This window comes from Archocentrus centrarchus, chromosome 24 (genome assembly GCF_007364275.1).
Source record: "Archocentrus centrarchus isolate MPI-CPG fArcCen1 chromosome 24, fArcCen1, whole genome shotgun sequence".
Lineage (NCBI taxonomy): Eukaryota > Metazoa > Chordata > Actinopteri > Cichliformes > Cichlidae > Archocentrus > Archocentrus centrarchus.
The window spans coordinates 12,586,946-12,605,361 of record NC_044369.1 but is presented as its reverse complement, the minus strand read 5'-3'; the positions used below and the strand labels follow the sequence as shown (position 1 = coordinate 12,605,361).

Here is an 18,416-nt window from a genome sequence, read left to right as displayed (position 1 = left end):
CTCCTCAAAAAAAAATTTAAAAGTCCCTTAATGGGTCTTACTGACTGAAACATGTCAACAATGACAATGTGCCCTGTACACAGAACGGACAAGTCACTTTATACCAGTGTGTACTTGGTACTTTATTTCCACCCCCACTTAAATTTCTGTACTTTAAACTAAAATGATGTGAGTTGTGATGTAGCATGAGCTGCATCATCGATGTTCAGTAATTTGCTTAGTCCCATCCTATATTTAATCCTTTAGTTTCAAGAGCCTTAGCACTCAAAGGAAAATTAAAATTAATATTAAATTCACTGATTTTCATTGTGTAATTGTGAAAAAGATAACAGTCAGTGGAAACCAGAATCAACCCCTTCAGAGTTGAAATTATACCAAAACTAAATAGGTTTCATTGTCTTCCAGTCTTTTTCCACACTGTCACAAAAGGCAGAGGTTGGTCAGCACAGATCAGATCAAACCATAGCCCTATAATTTATGCAGTCTATAAAATATCTACCATAAACCGACACCGTATCATCCATAAACTTCCCATTTAAATGTCAAAGTGTTTAGTGGAGTACAATTCCAAATGCATGTGGAAGGGAAATAAGGACAATCACTGGCTAAAGGGACAGCCACAAGTCCCAGTAATGTTTTCCTGGACAAATTGAGCCACTTTGACTGCCAGAACAGTGAGGTCAGCATTCATCCTGTACTTTCAGGAAATTCAATTTTATTTATATAGCGCCAAATCACAAGTCACCTCAAGGCGCTTTGTATTGTGGGTAAAGACCCTACAATAATACAGAGAAAACCCAACAGTCAAAACGACCCCCTATGAGCAGCACTTGGCGACAGTGGAAAGGAAAAACTCCCTTTTAACAGGAAGAAACCTCCAGCAGAACCAGGCTCAGGGAGGGGCAGTCATCTGCCGCGACCGGTTGGGCTGAGGGGAGAGAAAAGACATGCTGTGGAAGAGAGCCAGAAATTAATAACAATGATTAAATGCAGAATGAAAAGAAACAGTGCATTATGTGAACCCCCCAGCAGCCTAGGCCTATAGCAGCATAACTAAGGGGTGGTTTGGGGTCACTTGATCCAGCCCTAACTATAAGCTTGATCAAAAAGGAAAGTTTTAAGCCTAATCTTAAAAATAGAGAGGGTGTCTGTCTCCCGAATCCAAGCTGGGAGCTGGTTCCACAGAAGAGGCGCCTGAAAGCTGAAGGCTCTGCCTCCCATTCTACTCTTAAGTATCCTAGGAACCACAAGTAAGCCAGCAGTCTGAGAGCGAACTGCTCTATTTGGGTGATACGGGACTATAAGGTCTTTGAGATAAGATGGGGCCTGATTATTCAAGACCTTGTAGGTGAGGAGAAGGATTTTAAATTCTATTCTAGATTTAACAGGGAGCCAATGAAGAGAAGCCAATATGGGAGAAATCTGCTCTCTCTTTCTAGTCCCTGTCAGTACTCTAGCTGCAGCATTTTGGATCAGCTGAAGGTTTTTCAGGGAGTTTTTAGGACAGCCTGATAATGAATTACAATAGTCCAGCCTAGAAGTAATAAATGCATGAATTAGCTTTTCAGCATCACTCTGAGAAAGGATGTTTCTAATTTTAGAAATATTGCACAAATGCAAAAAAGTGGTCCTACATATTTGTTTAATATGTGCATTGAAGGACATATCCTGGTCAAAAATGACTCCAAGATTCCTCACAGTGTTACTGGAGGCCAAAATAATGCCATCCAGAGTAAGTATCTGGTTAGACACCATGTTTCTAAGATTTGTGGGGCCAAGTACAAGAATTTCAGTTTTATCTGAATTTAGAAGCAGGAAATTAGAGGTCATCCAGGCTTTAATGTCTTTAAGACATTCCTGCAGTTTAACTAATTGATGTGCGTCATCTGGCTTCATTGATAGGTAAAGCTGAGTATCATCTGCATAACAATGGAAATTTATGAAATGCTTTCTAATAATACTGCCTAAGGGAAGCATGTATAATGTAAGTAAGATTGGTCCTAGCACAGAACCCTGTGGAACTCCATAATTAACATTAGTGTGTGAAGAAGACTCCCCATTTACATGAACAAATTGGAGTCTATTAGATAAATATGATTCAAACCACTGCAATGCAGTACCTTTAATATCTATGGCATGCTCTAATCTCTGTAATAAAATGTTATGGTCAACAGTATCAAAAGCTGCACTGAGGTCCAACAGGACAAGAGCAGAGATGAGTCCACTGTCAGAGGCTGTAAGATCGTTTGTAACCTTCACTAATGCTGTTTCTGTACTGTGATGAATTCTGAAACCTGACTGAAACTCTTCAAATAAACCGTTCCTCTGCAGATGATCAGTTAGCTGTTTTACAACTACTCTTTCAAGAATCTTTGAGAGAAAAGGAAGGTTGGAGATTGGCCTATAATTAGCTAAGACAGCTGGGTCAAGTGCTGGCTTTTTAAGTAGAGGTTTAATTACAGCCACCTTGAAGGTCTGTGGTACATAGCCAACTAATAAAGACTGATTGATCATTTTTAAGATAGAAGCATCAATAATTGGAAAGACTTCTTTGAACAGTCTAGTAGGAATGGGATCTAACAAACATGTTGCTGGTTTGGAGGAAGTAACTATTGAAGTTAACTCTGAAAGATCAACTGGAGCAAAAGAGTCTAAAGAAATACCAGCAGTGCTGAAAGCAGCCGAACATGCAGATAAATCTTTGAGATGGTTATGAATAATTTTTCTCTAATGTCTAAAATTTTATTTGTAAAGAAATCCATGAAGTCACTACTAGTTAAAGTGAAAGGAATACTCGGCTCTACAGAGCTCTGACTCTTTGTCAGCCTGGCTACAGTGCTGAAAAGAAACCTGGGGTTGTTCTTATTTTCTTCAGTTAATGATGAATAGTAAGATGTCCTAGCTTTATGGAGGGCTTTTTTATAGAGTAACAAACTCTTTTTCCAGGCTAAATGAGCATCTTCTAATTTAGTGAGATGCCATTCCCTCTCCAGCTTACAGGTTATCTGCTTTAAGCTGTGCGTTTGTGAATTATACCACGGAGTCAGGCACTTCTGATTTGAAGCTTTCCTTTTCAGAGGAGCCACAGTATCCAAAGTCGTACGCAGTGAGGATGTAAAACTATTGACGAGATAATCGACCTCACTGGGAGCAGAGTTTAGGTAGCTGCTCTGCACTGTGTTGGCACATGGCACTGAAGAGCATAACAATGAAGGAATTAGATCCTTAAACTTAGTTACAGCACTTTCAGAAAGCCTTCTACTGTAATAAAACTTATTCCCCACTGCTGTGTAATTAAAGTAAATGTAAATGTTACTAAGAAATGATCAGACAGGAGGGGGCTTTCAGGGAATACTGTTAAGTCTTCAGTTTCTATGCCATATGTCAGTGGTGGGTGGGCTCCTTTACATTTTGAGAGAAGCCAATTGATTCTAACAATAGATTAAATGCAGTGTTGAGGCTGTCATTCTCAGCATCTACATGGATGTTAAAATCACCCACTATAATGATTTTATCTTAACTGAGCACTAAATAATAATAATGCATTAGTCTTACTGTATATAGCACTTTTCTAGACACTTTGCAATTTCATGCACTATTCATTCACACCTCACTCATACCTGGTGGTGGTAAGCTACTAATGTAGCCACAGCTGCCCTGGGGCAGTCTGACAGAGGCATGGCTGCCAATTTGCACCTCCGACCACCACCAAACACACAACCACATTCACACTTAGGCAATTTGGGTTAAGTGTCTTGCCCAGGGACACAATAACAGCATGCGCTCAGACGGGGACTCGAACCAGCAACCCTCCAGTTGCAAGGTGAGCACCTGCCCACTGCGCCACTGCCACCCACTAAATCAGATAAAAGGTCTGAGAAATCAGACAGAAACTCTGAGTAAGGACCAGGTGGACGATAGATAATAACAAAACAGGTTTTTGAGTTTCCCAATTAGGATGGACCAGACTAAGAGTCAGGCTTTAAAAAGAATTAAAACTTTGTCTGGGTCTTTAATTAATAAGCTGGAATTGAAGATTGCAGCTAATCCTCCTCCTCGACCTGTGCTTCGAGCATTCTGACAGTTACTGTGACTCGGGGGTGTTGATTCATTTAAACTAGGATATTCATCCTGCTGTAACCAGGTTTCGGTAAGACAGAATAAATCAATATGTTGATCAATTATAAAATCATTTACTAATAGGGACTTGGAAGAAAGAGACCTAATGTTTAATAATCCACATTTAATTGTTTTGTTCTTTGGTGCAGTTGATGAAGCTGTATTATTTATTTATTTTTAATGCTTAAATAGTTTTTTGCTGATTTTAGCTTTGTTATTTGGTGGTCTGGGACCAGACAGGAAAGAAAGAGACCGCACATTTACAGCAATACCAGGTCAGATCCACCCTGCGCAGAATAAACATCAGCAAAGTGGACCAGATGGAGTTACTGGATAAACACTGAAGACCTATGCAGACCAGCTAGCAGGCATCTTCTTTACAAACATCTTTAATTTCTTCTGTAGAGAAGCCTGCAGTTCCCATCTGGCTCAAGGCAGCCACATCCAGTTTCTCTAACACCATCACCACCAAATGTTTTTGAAAGACTCATTCTTACTCACATCAAGGCTGCTTTTCCTGCTGACCTTGATCAATCAATACCAGTTTGCATACCAGACTAGCAGGTCATGTGGTTATAACAGCTCTCCACATAGCCCTTACACGCCTAGATGAACAGAAAACTTGTAAGGATGCTGTTTGTTGATTTTAGCTCTGCATTCAACACCATAATTCCCCACAAATGGGTTCATAAACTGAGGCTTAAACAATTCATTATGCACATGGATTCTGGATTTCCTAAGAAACAGAACCCAAAATGTCAGGATGGGAGATCATATCTCATCAACACTAACACTGAACACAGGAGTGTTCTTATTCCTCTCCTCTACTCCCCCTTTTCACTGGTCCCCTGTTCACCACGCTTATCATTAAATTTGCAGATGACACCACTGTAGTTGGACTTGGACAACAAGAGCTTACAGGGAGGAGGTTGAGCACCTGGTGTTCCCATAACAACCCAGACCTGAATCACAAAAACAAACTAAATATTAATTGATCTCAGGAAATCAGGGCACACTGAGTAATCTGCCATCTGTATGCACGCAAGTAAAGGGTTTAAAATTCCTTGGTGTATACTTCCCAGCAGACCTCACACAGCACACAAACATCCCCCATCAGGTGAAGGCTGGCCCAGCAGAGATTTACTGAGAAAGCTGCTGATCAGGTTCTACCGTGCCACCACTGAGAGCCTCCTGTCATATTGCTGCACTGCCTGGTACAGGCACATCACAAGACCAGCAGAGGGTGGTGAAAGCAGCTGAGTGTGTCATTGGAACCACACTATGACCCCTTACAGACATACACTGGCCAAGGTACGCAACACACCCCCGGAAACTGGTCGTTTTCCCCCCGCCCCGCTAGAAGCATCAAGTCGAGAAAATATAGCTTTTATCCAAGAGCAGACACTGCCATCAACCCCAGCCCCATGATTGAAGGACTGCAGTATGACTGAGCTTGACCATTGCACTATATGCACTTTGCACTGATTTTAATGTATTCTGCTGCTACTGTTCTATTTACTTATGTTGCATGCTAATGAAGAGTGACTGAATGGCCTTTTGTGAAAGTGTCTATCCTTAATTTTAAGGTGTATAAAAATATTTTTGCCTTTGCTTAAGTGTGCACAGATATGCACTCATCCAAATTCTAAGCCCAGCACATTACAAAATCACACTTTAACCTGTTTATGACTCAGAAGCTCCAGGTGGTTACAATATGCTCTGAAAATATGTACAAGGCAACACTGGGCTGCAAGAATGAAGTTTTATAGTAAACCTACATAAATTTTTTTTTTTTTTGGGGGGGGGGGGGGGGGGTTGCACGCACATAGATGTGTCCGTGATCTAACACACCGGAATCAAATGGCTGAATTAACTCCTCAGTATGCAGTCAAATTCTCCAGAGTCCTACTTCTGTATTTGACTCATGTTGAAGCAGAGACTCATCTGAAAGCTGCAGGACACCAGACCTTGAGGCCTGGATTTGAGGATCCCTGCTTTACACCTTCTGTCACACCAGCTCTCTGCACCACATCCATGAAGCTTCTCTGTAGCATTCCTCTCTTCCTCCTGCCTGGCAGTGCCACTCAGCATCAACATCCAGCGCCACCATCCCTCCTGTCACATCTCAGCCTTTCTTCCAAGCTGTCCTGCTGATACTCACTTCTAATCCTGCCCATGCTAAGATTTTCTTTGAAGGAAAATCTTCATGTCCAAAGCCTTGTCAGTGTCACCACCTCCAAACCATACATAGCACATTTCACTACCACCTTGTAAGACATATCCTTCCGCTCTTGCTGCCATTCTGATGCATGTACATTCAATCATGTCAAGACAGGGTTCTCTTGAAGAGCAAATAATTAGAATCCACAAGTGTGAAGTTTAAAAAAAAAAATTAAGTCTTTATTATAATCAACTTATAATTACTGGTCCAAGTGACACAGATGACTTGGAACTGGGTTCCTCTGGATCATCATGTCTTTTACCTGTGGGGAGGGGGGGTGGGGGTGGTGATGAGGGAGAATAGGGAAACCTACTGATGTCAACAGGTTGGAGAAAGTTTACAGTCTGCAATATAAGTACTATGGCACATTGTGCTCTTTCCTGAGAGAAAGCCTTGAAACAGTGTTCATCATAAATGATCTTATACTATACCTTTCCTTCTGTTCTTTGGGTTTGAACATTGCCCAATACAAACTCCACCTAATGGATTTCTGGCATCACAGATCACAACATCACAGTGCATGAAGAGCTGAAAGACAGACATTTATTGGCCTTTTAGTGTGTCCAGTTTTCTGAACCATGAAAGGATTTGTTCCTACAGTTAAATGTACCTGGGGACTTAAGGCTTCTTGGTTTTCAAAGGCAAACATCTGGACCTCAAAGCGCTTTAAGTGAGAGGGATAGCGAACTCTGGCATCAGTCCACACTGGATGGAAGACCACCTGGTATGGGTCTGTGTTTGGACAGCTGGACAATTTCAAAGACAACAGGCAAGCATGTTCAAAATGATGCAGTTCCTCACCCTTGCTTCATCATGATGGCAAAGCCCATGTTATGACAGCTCAACTAAACACCAGCTGAAAGTTACCCATTAATAATGAAATCCCATCTGGGCTGAGACATCTTGTCCTCAGCCAATGTTGCCCAGCAGTTCTCCAGCTCCAGTGATACTCGGGGATTTGTTGAACTCATGAGCTCCACCTCAAAATACAGCGGCTGCTGAAGATATTTCACAATGGGAAAGTCCTCGAGCCTGTGAAACTCCTTAAAGGAGTCATCTGAGTGCAGGGAGACAGCACAAATTGACACATTAATGCAAGAGTCAAACATTGGGAAGAGTGTGTGGAGATGCTGGAAATGCTGTTTAAGCATGCTGCATTCACTAGCAATCACCATGCCAGGCAGTTATGGGACATACATGGACCCAAAAGTTACTATGGAGCTGGCAGCTTACAGAACACCTGATTCTTATCACAGATCTCAATATCCAGAGTTTCAGGGCTGCTGGAGTAAAAACCTCAAATCACATGATTCAGTGAACTTTATCAGCAAGCTTAGCTACTTTAATGAAGCGCTGCTCCTAATAAGAAAATGTTCTTAAATTTCATCAAGTTATACATTTAAGACCAATTCCTTGTATAGAATATTCAAAGCATCTTAAGTTATAGAAGCTTTCCAATCCTAAACCCCTCTGTTACAGGGTGAGCTCATTTTCCCAGTTTTTGGAAAATATGACCTTTAATGACTGCCATAGTGTTACCGTCAGAGCAGTTAGTGTTGGAAACAATGAGAATGCACTTAATTTCTTACCTAAAGCAAGTCTCATTGCCACTTGCAGCTGGCCTTTTGCATTTTCAGCATATGGTTTGCTCCTGCGAGGTCTGGTGTGGAAGGACACAGCATGGGTTGTGTTGAGGTCATAGTAACATGAAACCCGAAACCTAGAAGACAAGCCATGAGATTTGAATGCACTCAGGTGCAAATATTGGCCACAGATAAGACTTGTGTCAAAAAAAGGAGAAACCAAAGCTAAAGGAGAGATTTTAAAAACAAAAAGAGCATCTAGCTTTAAAAGACAGCAATGTGTTGGGGTGAACATTGTTTTAGTTCTGATTGAGACTCACTGATATTCTGGTTCATCAGAGTTTGCGTCGCTCGCCATTTCAAGGACATCTGGCAGAGCGATGTCATTTTCGTAAATCATCACATTATGTACAAACTAAGGGAACAAAGTTAATGATCAGGTCAGGCTCAGTGTCAAGTCTGCATCAGGCATCAAGTTGTGCAGTGATACCTTTCTGATAGTCCCACAGGAGTTAACAGTGAACACAAAGTAAGCATAGCGGTCATCACTGTAGACTGGACCACAGGTGGGGTCATGCAGGGTGAGCTGACTGGGGTTCAGACTGGGAACTGACTCCAGTTTTACAGCCAGGGCAGTCATGGTACCATTAGGGAAACACTCTGAAAGGGAGCCAGACAGTGTTACCATAAATTCAGAAATTTAAAAACACACACACACACACACACACACACACACAAAAATACAAACCAGTCAGTGGTGAGAAGAAACTGCAACCCAGAGAGAAGTCAGTGATGGACACGTTTGTTTCTGGGTCCATGAGGATCACATCAAGTCTGGTCCTAATGGAGGTTGACTCAATAGCCTGAAGCATGGTTAAAGGTTACAAAGCAAGCAGTAACAAGTTAAATAGAAGCTTGTCTGTCTACAGCAGACAACATACCTCAAATGCAACATCAGGGGCAGCAAACGGCACTATGAGACTGAAATGCGTTCCATTCTCCATGAGGTCATATTTCTGAGCCAAGCCTGGGGTCAGCAGTCTTTTTCCCACCATAGTCTGAAATTTGAACTCTCTGGTTCCATGTTTCACAAGGACATAAAAATTCTGATAGTCACAGCCTCCAGAGACAGAAGGAGGAACTGCAGATGGAGGAAAGAGAAATCAAGGAAACGAATCTACAGTTGGTCCAAGGTTAAGTTGCAGTAGACGTTTGTGTGCTGTCTCGATAAATACACAGGCATACAGACCCATGTCTTCTATAGTGGCTTCCAGATAAGCAGTGTGAGAAAATGGAGCAAATTCATTCAGCACCAGCAAACCAAAGGTCAGGTGAAGAGAGTAGACTGTAAATCCCATCCCCCTCTGGTGGGGAAATGCAAAGATTAGCAGCCAAATTAAATATGCATTAATATTTCCCCAAGCTGAAATCAAATCTCACCATTTGTAGAACAGCAGGGTCTGTGAAGGGCACTTCAAGTGTAAAGGCCTTCAAGCTGCTGTTAGAGGACATTTGCTCTTTGATGTTAAAGCCTCTGGCATAGCACTGTGCCATAGTCAAAACCTCAGAGGGGAAGGTAATGTTTATTAGTGCCACATCAGGGCCAAAATGCCCAAGCACCATCCTAAACACTTGCTGCTTGGGAACAGTATCTGTGGGCCAAGAGAAGAGGAATGAGGGCAGTTTGCATTTTATACATGCTAGCCCAATGATTTTTTTGTGGGGGGGCAACACTCACTGTCAAAAACTTGAGGATCCAGTGACAATAGTGGTGTTGTGATGGGAAACAAGACTTTGTATCTTGTGTCTTCTCCAGTAGCTTCAGTCCAAAGCAACTCCAGCATTGGTTCGATTGTGTAAGAGAGAAGATACCGATTTTGCTGAATATGGCTCTGTTAGAGAGAGAAAAAAAAAAAAAAAAAAAAAAAAAAAAAAAAAAGTGTAACTAGTCCTAATAGTGCATATCTATACATCTAAAACTGAAAATCTGGGTAAACAGTACTGGCTTTAATGCTTCTAGAGTAAAGCTTTTGTAGGCTAAACCTTAGAAATAGTCTCATTTAAAAAAGCACCAGGCTTATGACTTTCGACCACCTTAGAAGATAATATAAATCTTGGTTTCTCAGCAGAATAAGGCTCTTCACCTTAAAGTATCCACCATTAGCCCCAACAGGAATCTGAACAATGATGTACGAGTCGTCGGCAGACAGCCTGGCCGATATCTGAGCAGGATCAAGCCTCTGACCGTTGATTCCCATGTGCACCTCCAAGAGTTGAACTCGGCTGGAGGAAATTAGAGGGTCAATGCGTTGGGGCAGGCGCCAGGTGATCATAGTGGGAGTGAAGGAAACACTGTGACCTATATATAAGGGAAACAAAAATTAAGGGGCGGGGGCTCACCTGTAAATGACTTAAGGACATCGAGGCTGTCAACTTAATACTATCTTTTAGCTAATGACACATCTAAACTACGGCAATGAAAGCCAGAATACATTTCTGTAGCAACTTAAAATGATCTGTTACATTAGTCACTTAAGTCCCAGTGGAGCATCATCCTAGGAATTATAGTCTGGTGGAGAGAGTATGCTAGAAACATGCCTGTGAGACAGCCACTAAGTTTTAACTGCAGACTGCAAACTCTCCACAGATTGCCAAAACCCTCAGGGTTTTGGACACACAATGAGGACAGGTTCCCTGCAGCTTTCAGAAGATTAGATTTTAATTACCATCTAATAAGGGGCAAGCAGCTGCTGCAGCAATTCGAGTGGCCAGCCACTGCTTCTCAAAGACTGTTGAGGTTTTGAACACCTTCATGGGCACCCCTGCTACCTGCAGAGAGGGAGATCCATTTAATTCTTTGAACACTTTAAAAAAAACAAAAAAAAACCAAAAGACAGCTCCTTAGGATGTGGTAATGCAGCATAATGGGCTGTATGTATTCTACTATGCCAAGTGGATTTGAGACAGTGTAATAAGTTTAAAAAGGCAGTCTGATCACATAATTTAATCTAAATCCAATTGGTTACTGGCTGCAAGTGTGAGCAAGTAGAGAGCCATCTAATCGGCTGCAAGTAATTTAACCAGAGCCTGTCTGGAAGACGAGATACAAGTTCACATCAGTGTAATGCATGGAAAGCTACAGTTTACTCACAATTTGGGTGTACGTTGCCAGACCAGTCTTTGAACTTCGCAGAACCAGTCTCGTGGGAGTGTTTCCTACCCCGTATCCTCGCTGGTGGGCCTCAGTCACCTTCATAGGCCTCTCCTCAGGTGTGAAGAACACAACAGTTGTGATTCTGTATCCTGCATCTAGAGGGCGTTTCTGTAATGTAAATACCAAACCATGACCTTCATGCAGAGGGGAAGGTTCTGAGAATATCTGGGGGGTATAATAAAATAAAATACCCACACGAGCTCCTCTAACCTCCACACCTCGTCGAAAATAAGCAAACTCTGGGCTGCCCCGCCGCATGGGATGTTCAGGCAGGCTATAGTCATCTGGAGCTGCCCTCGTCACAGACACCTAAAAATGAGGCTCTTCAGTCAATGATAATCTGTCACCTCTGCAGGGAGGTCAGTTGCATTAGCCTCGATGCTCATATGAGCTATAGAGTCACTTATATAGATTGAAATATGACCATTGAAAGTCTTGCTGCAGTCACTTGCCTCCATGTAGTTGTGGTCACAGATGATTTCCCTGGAGGCCCACGGACTGTAGCGACAGGTTTTAACCACCTGGTACACCTCATCTTCAAACAACTGGTTTCCATGCAGTTGAAGCAGTAACATTGTTGTGAATTCTTTATCATCCTTAAAATAACCCCCCCCCCACACACACACACACATACATTAATCTTGAAAGCATAATAAGACACATCAGATGTTATTCTAAACAATTCTGTCTTGAGCTTTGTTACCACATTGTGAGCAAAACAGTTTTGAAGTGAGGCATAAATCAAGGCATTTCCAAGCAGGTCTATCTTCACACTGATGCCACACTGAGAGGCTAAACTTGGCGTAAGAGGTATGGCTGAGTTATCTGAGGAGGGAAAAGGGGGAGAAGAGTTTAAGAGATTGAGAAAGATGCAAGAAGAGACGCTGAGTTTTCAACTCACTCATGACAGCAGTAATTTTCAGAAGATTGCCTCCAAGCGGACCAACATCCACACGCATCACGTTCTCCAGACATTTAGAGGTGATATCTGGGATTTGAGATTTGTGAGAAAGTAAGGTGATTAGTGTGATCAAGTGACAATGCTAAAGAAAAACAGCAACAAAAAACAAACTTACTTAAAGGGGGCCTCTTATGAGCCTCTGTGGAAATAACAGCTATGAAAAGAATGAACCACCTGAAAAAGAATTTAGTCTGTTAAAGAAAAAAAAATTCCAAGTAGGAAAATGATTTAAATAATTTAATAAAAAAAAAACCACAGCTACAAACCCCAATCCTAATAAACAACCCATGGCACAAGAGGTGGGGAAGTCACAATCTGAGAGTTCCTGTTTTTGCCTTTTTAAAGAGGTTTGCAGTGGGCCTAATCTCTCCTCTTTGGCCAGGATGAGGGAGGTTCCTGCGCAACCAAACAGCTAAACACAGGTGAATCCTGTTGAAGCTTGATGGGGTTAATTAGGTGGGAATGAGTTTTAACCTGCTCTGCAAAGAGGATGACACAACTTGTTGTACTGGACTTATGATGAGCTACTGCAAAAGCAAATGATTAATAAAATGAAAAAAATTCATCATCTTTCACATGCATGCACATACACATATCTATCAAATCACAAAATTAAAAAGAAGTCAGATACAGTAGCAATGCGGACTATATAGAATAATACAGAATAAATTAAAGAATAAAGAAATAAGGTGTTGCATTTTTGATACAATCTTTCAATAACCTGCCTAAGTTGAGATGATTGGTGTAAATTTAAAATGTAACAAATTCACAATAAAACCAATTACATTAAAAAAAAAAAAAAAGATTTACAATAAAGCTGGAAACTTGAGAAGTGTCACTGTGGTCAGAAGATTGTGCCGGTGCAATTTGGCAGTCAATAATGCGCAGCATAAAAGCAGATTAACTATCAACAACCCCTGTGCTGAGAATGGTACACAAATGTGTTTGCCAAAAGAAAGAACTTGCAGATATTAAAATAGATTTTTATAGCATTAAAGAGTACTGAGCACTCGGGAAATTGTCTGTGTTTTGGGGAGATGAAGAAACAGTTTCTTTAGAGGGTCAAAACTGCCAAAATCAACAATAAATAAATAAATGACTTTGCAAATCAATTATCATCAAATGCACCATAAAATATTATTATAGCTCATTTAAAAAATATGACATGAATTGATATTTCTGTATTATTTTGCTTTGTATCAATTCCCATATTTAATGTATACTTTCCATTTCATTTTCTAATTTATTTATAAATGTGCAATTTTTTTATTTTCCCTTTGCATTTTCCCTCATATATAGTTCATAATTGAGGCAGCAGCAGACTTTTATTTTATTATTTTTATTTAGTTATTTGTATTTAATAAACTAATTAATTAAATTTGAATTTTCCTCTATATCCACAATGTAATTGAATTTATTGAGTCAGATATTGCCACTTTTGATCCTCCATAAGGCCTGCGGACCTGCTGGGAGATGCTGAGGTTGTTTTCTTTGAGGGGATAAAAACTAGTGTCTAAATGCTGGCTGCAGCTGAACACACAGCTGTTTTATGAGGCTATGCTTTATTTCCCCGTCGATGCCAAATACAGTGTTAGAGTCTAGTTTGGCAGTTCGCCTGCCAGCAGTGCTTTCTAACAGAGGATTCAAATGTCAGGCAATACTTTGCTCGATCCAGCCAGCGTGCAGTCTCGCTCGGGTTTAACTGCAGCTGTTGCACTCAAGTGAGGTTTGTGAGGAACAGTGAGTACATTTGAAGTGACTGCAGGTGCTAATTTTAAAGAGGAAGTGAGTGATATTCCAGATATCGCAGAACCATAACATTATAGGCTCTTTTAAAATAAAGCGACTAGGCTATAGGACCGAGCATTTTTATTCATTTCTCAAGAGGTGTCTCTACATCTTTGCAGCCTCTCTCGCTGCCCTTTCCTCTCCTCTCGCCCCTCCCTGTTCCCTGCAAAAGGGAACAAACTGCCGCCGTGCCTCTGTCCCGCCTCCAGCTCTTCATGTCCCGTACGCGGAGCTGCGGCACTTCACTCCCTCCGCTGACCGGCTCTTTGCAGCATTTCAGGAGAATATGAAAACCACACCAGCAGGATAAAAGTTACTGTTCATGGAAAGAAACGCTCCAAGTACAGGTATGTTTTTTCACCTTTGCATTTTGCCTTTAGGACCCCGTAAGTAACACACTTAAGTATTTGTTTAAAAAAAAAAAAAAAAGAAAGAAACTTTAATTAAAAAAAGTCAGCAGAGTAAAGTCAAAACAACTCAGTGCCTATGGTTCAGCTGTTAAAGAATATTTACAGAAAAACGTAGACATGTGCTGGAAATCAGTCTGTAATATGATTTCTTTAATGATTATCCTGTACTCCAGCCCTCCAAGAAGTGACAGCACCTCATGCCTCTCACTCCAGTACAAGCCATTTCCTGTGTGCTGTATTGATCTCTCCCCCCTTCAAAAGACTAATGTATTCTACAAACAGTGCAGTCAAATGTGTCTTAATAGAAACCATCTATATAAATGTTCCTGTTAGTCCTCACTGGAGGCTCCTTGGGGACATTTTAGTTGTCATTAAAAATATCTGCTAGAATGAACTGACTTCACTTTAATTGTGTCTTCAGGATCATGGGGTATGGGCAAATCCTCCACCGGCGTGGGGATGAGGAGGGCCAGGTCCATCTCAATGTGGGAGGGGTACGGCATGAACTGGATCCAGATATGGTGCTCCGCTTTCCTCACACACGCCTGGCTCGTCTGCTGTGCTGCCAGAGTGAGGCAGCAATCTTGGAGCTGTGTGACGACTACAGCCCGACTGAGAAAGAGTACTACTTTGACAGGAATCCCCGGGTTTTCCTCTGTGTGCTCAACTTTTACCAGACGGGACAAATCCACATGATGGAGGAGCTGTGCGTCTTTTCCTTCAGCCAGGAGATCGAATACTGGGGCATCAAGGAGCTCCACCTCAGCCCCTGCTGCAGCAACTGGTACCACGAGAGGAAGGAGTACATCGAGGACAGAGACTGGGACATCCGGAGTGAAGACCAGCAGGAGCCGAGCTTTGACTCTTCATTTGAGGAGCTCTCTGCACTCGATAAAGACCTCGCCAAGTTCAAAGGTGCCTGGTGTGGAGAGGTTCGCAGCTACGTGTGGCTCAGATTGGAGGATCCAGGTCACTCAAGAGCCTCAAAGATCATTGCTGTGGCTTCTCTCAGCGTGGTGTTGACCTCCATCATTGCCATGTGCGTTCACAGCATGCCAGAGTTTCAGCGTGTGGATGACAACGACAGGCCCATTGAGGACCCCGTGCTCACTAGACTGGAGGAGGTATGCATCGCTTGCTTCTCCGCAGAGTTCATCATCAGGCTTATTGTTGCTCCCTCTCGAAGGAAGTTCCTCGGAAACCCCTTAAACATAATTGACGCTGCTTCGATTTTGCCATTTTATGCCACTTTAGCTCTGGAGACAGCTGATGAGGAGAGCGCCGAGGAAAACGAGGACATAGAAAATGTGGGAAAAGTGGTGCAGGTTCTGCGCCTCATGAGGGTTCTCAGAATCCTCAAACTGGCTCGGCACTCCATCGGACTGCGAGCGCTGGGTGCTACCGTCCGCCACAGCTACCACGAGGTGGGCCTGCTCCTTCTCTTCCTCTCAGTGGGAATCTCCATCTTTTCTGCCCTCATCTATTTTGCAGAGAAGGAAGAGGAGCACACAGATTTGGGGAACATACCTTCAGGCTGGTGGTGGGCCACGATCACCATGACGACAGTCGGCTATGGGGACACCTGCCCGGTGACACTAGCAGGAAAGATAGTGGCCACCGTGTGTATTATCTGTGGCCTGTTAGTGGTGGCTCTTCCCATCACCATCATCTTTAACAAGTTTTCAAAGTACTATCAAAGAAACAAAGCCATGGAGGGACAGTGCATCACCAAGCCTGAAAGACAAGACCCAGAACTCCCTCATTATAACATCAGGGAGTTGTTAGCAGGAAGTGTGTACCCCTTTATAGGAAGCATTGCCTTTAGGAACAGTGGGAGCAGCGGAGGGGACGATACGGACGCCTCCAGTCTCCAGGACATTGAGGTGTATGATAATGACGCTTGTGAAAATGGAGCAGCCAAATGAGATTCCTGTCATTTCACTGAGCATCACTCCCTTTATGACTGCGAGTCACTCTCTGCCTCTCAGGGCAGAGCCCTCTATCACCGACCCTGCCTTCCTGCACTGTCTTCCCCCTGCAATTTGACAGAGAAATATTGTGGCCATGAAGGTTTTCGCTCTCTCTCTCTCTCTCTCTCTCTCACTCTCTCTACCAGGGAATAGCTGTGGCTGAAATATACAGCGTCACTAAAACCAGGAAATCTAAAGGGAATTATCTGAACCTTGCTCAGAGGTTTGAAAGCCCATTTTCTGCTTGAGAAAACTGCAATGATGCATGTGGGAGGCCATAATGTTAATGTTTTTCAAAGTAATGTCCTTCATTGATTTCCTGCTTGCTGAAAGTTCAGACTGAGAGTTTGCCAAATGCAAAAGTCTAGAATGACAACAACGCAGTTTGATGTTTAAAAATGGTGTTATAGATCTCCATGTTGACTGTTCTTATGCAGCCTGCATGACCAAAAATAAATGCATTTTGAAAGAGAGAAATAAAAGAAAATAGAATTATGCAAACGCTCATCAAGAGAGGCTTTACATTTCTCTCAGAGCACCGTGGAAAACGCTGATGTGCCTGGTTATGAGTTTTAGTTTATTTTTTGACAATTGTTCTGGCATGTTGGGGAGAGGGGATCTCACATGGACATGAAATAAAACTTAGAAGAAAGGGGCTTCTCATTTGTGCCTGTTCAGATAAGCTTAAGGTTCGGGCTTTTGTATTTTATTAAGACAAGTTTAAACTCACATCAGGTAAACAATATGCAAAGCGTACTCTCCGAGCAGAGCAACACTTTGAAAGTGCGAAGAAGCCTTTCTTTCTTTGCCATTCTTCAGGCTTTTCTCTTCCTGCATGTATTGATCTCCTGTCCCCTGTTATAATTTCTACTTGGATGAGCGTTGCCCTACAAAACTTTTCTCTGCAGGGGTCTAAGGTGCTCATGCAGCCGACCAGAAACAACTTGAACTTGAATTTATTGACAGTTGAGGAAATCAAACCATGTAAAATCACCTTAAATGACTCTGTGGGAGGTTGGGTTCTGCTCAGACAGGCAGACTAGCTGCAGCTTAACCTGAACAGATAAACCCCATTGCTGTCTGATTATTCTTTATAAGTAATAAATGAGTTTCGATCACTTGGCTTCCTGTATCAGGTGTACGTCAGTAATCAGATTAGCATATTGCTTATTCTACACTTTGCGTTTATTGCCTTTGTCAGTTGCCATTTATTGTAATGACAGAACTGGTGCAGACACCTGCTGATTATCAGCAAATTTACATGCACAAGTGAAGAGCACAGCTGATGCCATACAGTACGTGACTGTGACTTTGTAGGAATGCATGCAGTGTGCATCTTCCCAGAGGTATGACTATACATATTTTTCAAAATATCTTTCTATAAACAAAAAAAAAAAAAAAAAAAAGTGAGGAGTCACCAGATGAATAAAGGGAAATGTTGGATGATTTCTGCTCTCCATTCAATTCTTGTTTGAACTACTCGCATCTCATGCCCTTCACTGAGAGGTCGCAATTAGACATCATTCACGTTAAGGCCCCGCAACGCACTGCGACGCATCCACTGCAGTAACAAAATAAAAGGAAGTAATTACCTCATATATTTGAGGCATTGCTAGAATAATGGCCACAATGAACCGATAGTGGATGCATGTGACGCTCATTACTGCTGCTATTCAGAAGCACTGACTGATGCTGTTGCTATGACTATTTCACAGAAATCGCAGCATTGCACTACACACAAGAGTCAAAGTTCTGTCATTTGGCCATGATACAAATTTGTTATGGCTTCTAGCAGCATCCAATAGATGAAAATACATATCAAAAGAACACTCTAAACTTTATATAAATAAAGTATGTGTAAAACTGAATTTTTTTTTTTTTTTTTACAGAAAAAAACATGTACCGACACATATATGCAAATACACACACACACACACACACTGTCTTTACACATAGTCGGTGAGGACAAGGTTTCATTGAAAATCAATATGGAAAGGCTCTTGGGACAAATCTGTAATCTTTATTCAATATTTATGCAAACATGGATATCAGTGTATATGCCCCGGGACGTTTAGATGACAATGCAGCGCAGCTGGCAACAACGCGTTCCTCACCATTACTCACAGCCCTGTGGCTTTTGGGCATTAGTT

General features: G+C 42.0%; 2 protein-coding genes across 2 annotated transcripts; one reads left to right on the top strand and one right to left on the bottom strand.

Annotated features, from left to right (window-relative positions):
* Positions 1 to 6,507: 6,507 nt before the first annotated feature.
* On the bottom strand, positions 6,508 to 12,442 carry LOC115774309 (uncharacterized). Its single transcript, XM_030721518.1, has 21 exons — positions 12,365 to 12,442; positions 12,214 to 12,272; positions 12,039 to 12,125; positions 11,841 to 11,962; positions 11,590 to 11,733; positions 11,333 to 11,446; positions 11,075 to 11,245; positions 10,650 to 10,752; positions 10,068 to 10,282; positions 9,662 to 9,815; positions 9,364 to 9,575; positions 9,173 to 9,287; positions 8,865 to 9,064; positions 8,672 to 8,786; positions 8,414 to 8,583; positions 8,244 to 8,338; positions 7,930 to 8,060; positions 7,208 to 7,397; positions 6,951 to 7,086; positions 6,772 to 6,868; positions 6,508 to 6,602 (listed from the first exon to the last, which is right to left on the bottom strand). The coding sequence occupies exons 1-21, from the start codon at positions 12,385 to 12,387 to the stop codon at positions 6,529 to 6,531; spliced, it is 2,727 nt and encodes a 908-aa protein (XP_030577378.1). The 5' UTR covers positions 12,388 to 12,442; the 3' UTR covers positions 6,508 to 6,528.
* Positions 12,443 to 14,151: 1,709 nt separating this feature from the next.
* LOC115774310 (potassium voltage-gated channel subfamily S member 3-like) lies at positions 14,152 to 16,298 on the top strand. Its single transcript, XM_030721519.1, has 2 exons — positions 14,152 to 14,233; positions 14,718 to 16,298. The coding sequence occupies exon 2, from the start codon at positions 14,722 to 14,724 to the stop codon at positions 16,219 to 16,221; it is 1,500 nt and encodes a 499-aa protein (XP_030577379.1). The 5' UTR covers positions 14,152 to 14,233; positions 14,718 to 14,721; the 3' UTR covers positions 16,222 to 16,298.
* The last annotated feature ends 2,118 nt before the right edge of the window (positions 16,299 to 18,416 follow it).

Bases quoted from the DNA above. Each gene is read 5' to 3' on its own strand.
- LOC115774309 (XM_030721518.1), bottom strand. From the start codon at position 12,387: ATGGGTTGTTTATTAGGATTGGG. The intron at 10,283-10,649 runs GTAATTAAAATC...CCTTATATATAG, and splicing joins TGCTTGCCCCTTATTAGATG to GTCACAGTGTTTCCTTCACT. The intron at 7,398-7,929 runs GTAAGAAATTAA...CCCTGCACTCAG, and splicing joins GGCAATGAGACTTGCTTTAG to ATGACTCCTTTAAGGAGTTT.
- LOC115774310 (XM_030721519.1), top strand. From the start codon at position 14,722: ATGGGGTATGGGCAAATCCTCCACCGGCGTGGGGATGAGGAGGGCCAG.